We start from the raw sequence: 7,500 nt of genomic DNA, 5'->3' as shown, positions 1-7,500 counted from the left end.
TTGAGTATTTTCCCTAGCGATCACAGATTTATTGGAGAATCGTTGCAGAAGACCTTGAAGAGGCCCTACGACCGAGCCTGGCGTGACCATGGCGTATGCTGGTCCGTGTATAAACCACACACGCGTATCTGCACGTGTGGACCACCACTTTTGCCTGTGTGTGTGCGTGCGTGTGTGTGGTTTTCGCTCTGTGCTTCTCACACTGGTTTCTCGGAGCTGTAAAAGCGGTGCTGTTAAAGTGAAGGGGGCCTGCGAGAGCCGTGAAAGCAGACTGCTCCTCCTCCAGGGCCCGCAGCTTGCTGCTCCTTCATTAGGATTACCACACACGTGCTTTCAAACCTTCATATCTTCATATCTTGACACCCGCTCCGTCAGTCCAGTGGAGAACACACAGCTGTGTGGATGGGGTTGTTTGGGTGCAAGAGTCAGTTTTGTATATTTACGCACGAGGACTGACGCGAGAGGGAAACGACAGGGGAAAGGAAACGGCCCTTGAGATTGGAGTCGACACGGTTGGGAAAACCCCAACCAGAAACGTCCGTCCTCTTTCAGTCTTTCTTGTTTGTTTGTGAGTGACCTCTAACCCCTGCCCTCGTCCGTGGGTGACCCCGTGTCGTGGCGTGCAGAGCGGGCAGCTGTTGAACCTGGGAGGTCCCACCTTCTCCCTCCTGCCAGACGGGAGCCTGCGAGTCGCTTCTCCCTCGGGGAACCACAGCGGCGAGTTCGTCTGCACCGCCACCAACGCTGCCGGCTACAGCTCCAGGAAGGTGCAGCTCACCGTCTACGGTACGGCCCAGAGACAGGCCCCCGTGGTGGGGACCATACACGACGCCCTCCCCCTTCATGCCTCACATTTGCTTTGAACACATTGATTACAATTCATTTGTATTCTGTGTGTCGTGTTTGTTTATTTAAGTTGTTATTTATGTATGTTTGTGTCTGTGTGTGTCTGTGTGTTTGTGTGTGTGTGTATGTGTGTGTGTGTCCAGTGCGTCCCAGGACTAGTCTTGGGGGGGTGGGCGAGGTGTTGGATGTGACGGTGGTGGAGAGGGAGGAGGTCACGCTGCCCTGTGACGTTCAGAGTGTCCCCCCTCCTGTCATCACCTGGGCCAAGGACAGCCAGCTCATCTCGCCCTACTCTCTCAGGTAACACACACACACACACACTTACAGTACACACACACACACTTACAGTACACACACACACACGTTCACACACACACACGTGTGTTTGACATGTATGTCCCTCTCCCCAGACACACCCTGCTTCCCACAGGCTCGATGAAGATCGCAGAGAGCAGAGTTTCTGACAGCGGCCTTTATGTGTGTTTCGCTTCCAACATTGCTGGCAATTTCACCCAGACTGTCAATCTCAGTGTTTACGGTAAGGGCCTATGCTAAATACTGTACAGAATTGTACGACACACACACACACACACACACAACAGCACAATTGTATTCATTTCAAGCTCCTCTCATAAATACACAAACCATAACAACAGAATATTCCGGAAGGGTCTGTGGTGCCCTACTGTTGCTACGCTAATAAGCTAACGCTCCCAGTACTAATTATACGGTACCCACAGTCTAATGACAGATCTTTCAGACTAGCAACTCAGAACAGATGCAAATGTACCCACTTGGAAGACTCAGTCGACAAGCAGTCATCCACAGACATTCCCGGAGAATGACATCACCGGTCAGCTTGTTTTAATCATCTGAGCCGTGTCATTCATCCTGCGTTTCAGCCCAGACGAACACTCGCAGGAGTGATACAGTTAAATACCGCGTGTGTGAGAACATCCCACTGCAGTTGTAAAACACGGTTACTCACAGGGTCTCAGACAATATAGCTAAGCATGGGAGAGGTCCCAACCCCAGATAGACAGCAAGGGAGAGGGGGGGGGGGAGAGGAGATGATGGATGCAGAGGAGAGGAGAGACATAAGAGAAGAGAAAATGAAATGGGACGAGAGCGCTGAGTAGAAGATGATGAAGGCGCGGAGGGTGTTCAGGAACGTGCTAAGTGCTCCTGGAAACCACAGGCGCTGGCTGAACGCTGTCATTAACCTGCAGCAATCTGAACAGCAGATTATAACGATCGAGCGTGTCTGTGTGTGTGTGTGTAGGCACGTGCATTGGTGCCAAAACACTCAGAACAGACTGCGAATGATGACACTCGTTAAACACTGTCATAGGCTTCAAAGGAAGATATAAGGGGAGAATGTCAAAGGTAATGATGTGTGGTCTTTGGAAAGAGGCCCAACGAGAAAGTTGGTTAGAAAAGGAACGTTCAATGACAATTCTCAGGATGTGGGTTTGATTTAACCCTTGTGCTGCCTTCGGGTCACATGACCAAAAGGTTCATAACGAACCATCGCTGTGTTTACCCAATTTTACCCAATACAAAAGCAAATACAAATAATTTTCTTTTAACCTTCGCAATGTGGGGGGTCTGAGACAGCCCAACGGTTAAAAGAAAATGCTTCACTTTGTTTTTGTATGCGGTAAAGTTGTCGCAAACGAAGGTGGGTCACAATGACTGATGGGTCAGAATGACCCGAGGAGAACACAAGGGTTAAGTTACAGTAGGGCCACACAAAGACAGGTAGGATTACTACTGTCAATACTGGTGGTAATAATAATAATAATATCTGCCTTTTCTTGCGCTCAAAGCACTACTTGTCTTTAGGTGTCTGTTTTATAACTATACAACACGTTTCAATAACCTCTCCCTCACCACCATGCCCACCCCACCCCACCTCCCTCCTTCCCCAGTGCCCCCCAGCATCCAGCCAGGCCCCAGGGTGATGAAGGTGCAGGTGGGCCACCCTGTGGAGCTGCCCTGCGCGGCCCGAGGCGTCCCAGAGCCCAGCCTCGCCTGGCTGAAGGAGGGCGCCGCCCTGCAGGCCGAGGGGGGGCGTTACAGCGTGTCGTCAGACGGCAGTCTGGCCCTGGGCCAGGTGAGGGTGGAGGACCAGGGCGTCTACACCTGCCTGGCGTCCAACCCGGCTGGCCAGGACCGGGCCAACACACAGCTGGTGGTCCAGGGTGGGTGCACTCACTGCGTCGACTGTCTTCACATTGACATTTACATTGCGTCATTTAGCAGACGCTCTTATCCAGAGCGACTTACAGTAAGTACAGGGACATTCTCCCCCCGAGGCAAGTAGGGTGAAGTGCCTTGCCCAAGGAAACAACTTCATTGGGCACAGCCGGGAATCTAAACAACAACCTTCTGATTAATAGCCCGACTCCCTAACCGCTCAGCCATCTGACCCCTATCACATGTATACTGGATATTCAATAGTGTGTAACAATGTGTGTGTGTGTGTGCTTGTGTGTGCTTGTGTGTGTGTGTGTGTGTGCTTGTGTGTGTGTGTGCTTGTGTGTGTGTGTGTGTGCTTGTGTGTGTGTGTGTGTGCTTGTGTGTGTGCTTGTGTGTGTGTGTGTGTGTGCTTGTGTGTGTGTGTGCTTGTGTGTGTGTGTGCTTGTGTGTGTGTGTGTGTGTGCTCGTGTGTGTGTGTGCTCGTGTGTGTGTGCTCGTGTGTGTGTGTGTGTGTGTGTGTGTGTGTGTGCTCGTGTGTGTGTGTGTGTGTGTGTGTGTGTGTCAGTCCCCCCGGTGGTGGATGTCCTGGAGCCTCCGTTCAACAGCCCCCTACAGGAGAGAGTGGCCAACCAGCGCATCGCCTTCCCATGTCCTGCCAAAGGTCTGGTAGTACGCTCTAACACACACACACACAGAGACACACACACACACAGAGACATAGACACACACACAGACATGTAGACACACACACACCCTTTAAAACGACTGCCAAACATGGTCCCCTCACTCCCTCCCCTCCTCTCTCCCTCTCAGGCACGCCCACGCCGGTGATCAGGTGGTTGCGTAACGGCCAGGAGCTGACAGGAAGTGAGCCCGGCGTCTCCATCCTGGAGGACGGCACCCTCCTCATCCTGGCGTCCGTGTCGCCGCTGGACAGCGGCGAGTACGTCTGCATGGCCGTCAACGACGCCGGCTCCACCGAGAGGAAGTACCAGCTCAAAGTGAACGGTGAGCTAGCGTAGCATAGCGTAGCGTAGCGTAGCGTAGCGTCTTTCAACGGATAAGTCTTTTTGTATACATACATTCATTCCTTAAATCCTCTACTTGACCCTTCAACCCTGACCTCCACCTTGGTCTCCCTGCAGTGCCCCCGGATATCCGTGACAAAACGTTGCCGGGCAACGTGTCCGTGGTGTTGAACCAGCCCACCACCCTGCTGTGTGATGTCACAGGAAGTCCCACCCCAGTCATCACCTGGTACAAGGACGGACTTCCTGTGGGTGAACTCATACCCAAGTGTCAATCATGTGTCAAAGATTATTCCATTAGAAGCTTCATAATATCCTCGTTGAATTATTGTCAGGGTTAAATACGTCTACCGAGATGACTGGATACACGTTGACTCAAAGTAAAGGGAAGTTGATTTATAGAAGGCTGTTATTCCATTAGAGAGAGCCCATTAGAGGAGAGGGGGTTATGATTACAGGGTGAATGGTCCAACATGAAGGGGAGTCAAGCAAGGCTCATAAAAACATTTTTATATGGATTATACTCAGACGTGTGTGTGTGTGTGTGTGTGCATAGAAGCTTGCCTAGGCCTGTGTGTTAGACAAACACTGGACAGGGAAATATGTAATCAGTGGCCCCATGTATGTAATAGCACATAATAATGATGATGTATTCATCTGAGAGTGTTATGGAGGGTAATGTTGTCATGAGTCATGTTGGCTGGCTGGGTGCTGGTCCTCAGTGGCTTTAGGCTCCCTCTCCTCCAACCTTCCTCCTTCCTGCTCTGGGGACAGGCTTACTGTCAGCACATGTTAGTCTGGTAATGGAGAGTTCGTTTGAAGGAATATGTCATGTCTCGTTTCCTGTGTGATGCAAGTTCAGAGCAAGAGTGGAAATGTTGCTGACCCTTCAGTTTGCAGTGTTTCCTATGTGTTTTAGAGGTTTTCTCCTGTTACATTACGTATATAGTATATTCAGCGGCTTGTCACAGAACTGGGAGAGATAAACACTGACTTTTTGTATTCTTTACACAGCACTTTAACGTGAAGTATTTACATTGTCATTTAGCAGACGCTCTTAGCCAGAGGGACTTACAGTAAGTACAGGGGTTGAAGTGCCTTGCCCAAGGACACAATGTCCATCGGCACAGGCACGAATCGAACCTGCAACCTTCTGATTATTAGCCCGATTCCCTAACCGCTCAGCCATCTAACTCCTGTGTGCGTGTCTGGGTGTGCGTGGTGTCTGTGTCTGGGTGGTGTCTGTGTGTGTGTGTCTGTGTGTGTCTGTGTGTGTGTGTGTGTCTGTGTGTGTGTGTAGGTGGTCCCCAGCAGCAGCGTCCAGATCCTGCAGAGGGGGAAGACCCTGCGGCTTCAGCAGGCAGCCTCCAGCGACGCAGGAAGCTACAGCTGCCAGGCCGTCAACATCGCAGGAAGCAGCGAGAAGGCTTTCCATCTGGACGTCTTGGGTAGGAGGAGCCACACCCACCCAGCACCGCCGCGCTTCACACGGTCACACACACGGTCACACACACGGTCACACACACGGTCACACACACGGTCACACACACGGTCACACACACGGTCTCACACACGGTCACACACACACACTTTCAGCTCAACGACTCAGTACACACCACCACGCATGTCAATCAAAACACAGCAGAATGTTCCGTCAAAGTTCAATCAGTACACATCAGACATGAGGGAAATGGGTGGTTTTGCAGTATGCGCAGAACCGTACACTGCCATGCGGGTCTGTAAGTTCTAAGTTCTTAGTCACAGTTGTTCTTCTCTGCGTCTCAGTCCCTCCCACCATCACGGGGAGTGGTTCCTCCAGCGACCTCTCAGCCGTCATCAACCAGGAGATCAGCCTGCAGTGCCAGGCCACAGGAGTGCCCTTTCCCACAATCCACTGGTACAAGGACAGGAAGTGAGTTACTTCCTGTTACGAGTTCACACAGCATTGTTTCTCGCTATATCAACATGAAAAGTAATGCATGAATAATAGGGAATGAGTGGAGCATTCAACTAGATTACCGCAGCTTGGAATTGGCCTCCAGGCACTGAAAACGGAGGGATTATTATCCTGCGTTGCCGTACATTTACATTGAGTCATTTAGCAGACGCTCTTATCCAGACTTACAGTAAGTACAGGGACATTCCCCCCCGAGGCAAGTAGGGTGAAGTGCCTTGCCCAAGGACACAACGTCATTTGGCACGGCGGGGAATCGATCCGGCAACCTTCTGATCACGAGCCTGACTCCCTCACAGCACAGCCATGTGACTCCCCATACCGTAGGAACCTACCCATAATGCTTCAGGTCCCCTGAGAGCAGCTGACCCCCACGTCCCCTCCCCCCCCAGGCTGCTGTTCCTGGGCGACCCCAACGTTGAGCTCTCAGACGGGGGGCAGGTGTTGAAGATCAAGAGCGCCCGTCTGGGTGACCAGGCCCGCTACCAGTGCAGCGTCACCAACGCCGCGGGCAAACAGTCCAAGGACTTCAACCTCAGTGTTTATGGTGAGGTGGGATGCTGCTGGGGTTGGTGGGGGGGGGGGGGGTTGTGTGTCAGGTGTTGCTGAATACAAAAGGAAAGAAGCTTAAACAATTGCAAATTGTTCCCCCCTTTCCCCCCCCCACACCGCCCCCTCAGTCCCCCCCACCATCAAAGGCGGAAACCTCACCTCTGAGGTCACCACCCTCCTGGGCGCCACGGTAACGCTGGAGTGCGAGGCGCGTGGCGTCCCTGTCCCGGCCGTCACCTGGTTCCGGGACGGCGCGGCTGTCCTCTCCAGCCGCCAGGCGCAGTACGTGGAGGGAGGTCACTTCCTGAAGATCCCTCTGGCCCAGGCGTCCGACGCGGGCCGCTACACCTGCAGGGTGACCAGCGTGGCCGGCAGCGCTGAGAGGAACTACCGGCTGGACGTTTACCGTAAGAAACGTACCTGTCCTGCCAGGGCACGGTGCTCTGGTCTGGGTTCTGTGTCTTTAACACGGTGTCTCTGGTCTGGGTTCTGTGTCTTTAACACGGTGTCTCTGGTCTGGGTTCTGTGTCTTTAACACGGTGTCTCTGGTCTGGGTTCTGTGTCTTTAACACGGTGTCTCTGGTCTGGGTTCTGTCTCTTTAACAAGGTGTCTCTTGCAGGTGTGGAACACAACTTGGAGGGAAATTGAGAGGAAGATATTTCCTGTAGACAAGGGTTGTAGACATTAGAAAGACATTATGTTCTCCTCATTCATACTCTCTCTCTTTTTTCTCTCTTTTTCTCTCTTTTTCTCTCTTTTTCTCTCTTTCTCTCTCTCTCTCTCTCTCTCTCTCTCTCTCTCTCTCTCTCTCTCTGTCTCTGTCTCTGTCTCTCTCTCTCTCTCTCTCTCTCTCTCTCTGTCTCTCTCTCTGTCTCTCTCTCTCTCTCTCTGTCTCTGTCTCTGTCTCTGTCTCTGTC

The 7,500-nt window shown here is 52.1% G+C and overlaps 1 protein-coding gene across 1 annotated transcript in view; it reads left to right on the top strand.

Annotated features, from left to right (window-relative positions):
• Positions 1-7,500, top strand: part of hmcn1 (hemicentin 1) — a 75,586-nt gene that overhangs the window by 31,284 nt on the left and 36,802 nt on the right. Inside the window, exons 21-31 of the mRNA XM_084692409.1 lie at positions 627-786; positions 990-1,146; positions 1,257-1,384; positions 2,778-3,050; positions 3,614-3,709; positions 3,862-4,056; positions 4,194-4,324; positions 5,377-5,524; positions 5,862-5,988; positions 6,423-6,577; positions 6,711-6,989. Of these exons, the coding sequence (XP_084548535.1) occupies positions 627-786; positions 990-1,146; positions 1,257-1,384; positions 2,778-3,050; positions 3,614-3,709; positions 3,862-4,056; positions 4,194-4,324; positions 5,377-5,524; positions 5,862-5,988; positions 6,423-6,577; positions 6,711-6,989 (1,849 nt within the window). The remainder of the gene's footprint in view (positions 1-626; positions 787-989; positions 1,147-1,256; positions 1,385-2,777; positions 3,051-3,613; positions 3,710-3,861; positions 4,057-4,193; positions 4,325-5,376; positions 5,525-5,861; positions 5,989-6,422; positions 6,578-6,710; positions 6,990-7,500) is intronic.

Source organism: Hypomesus nipponensis, chromosome 26 (assembly GCF_054491055.1).
Source record: "Hypomesus nipponensis isolate SF chromosome 26, ASM5449105v1, whole genome shotgun sequence".
Classification (NCBI taxonomy): Eukaryota; Metazoa; Chordata; class Actinopteri; order Osmeriformes; family Osmeridae; genus Hypomesus; species Hypomesus nipponensis.
The sequence above is the reverse complement of the archived record's forward strand: the minus strand, read 5'-3'. Positions and strand labels throughout refer to the sequence as shown.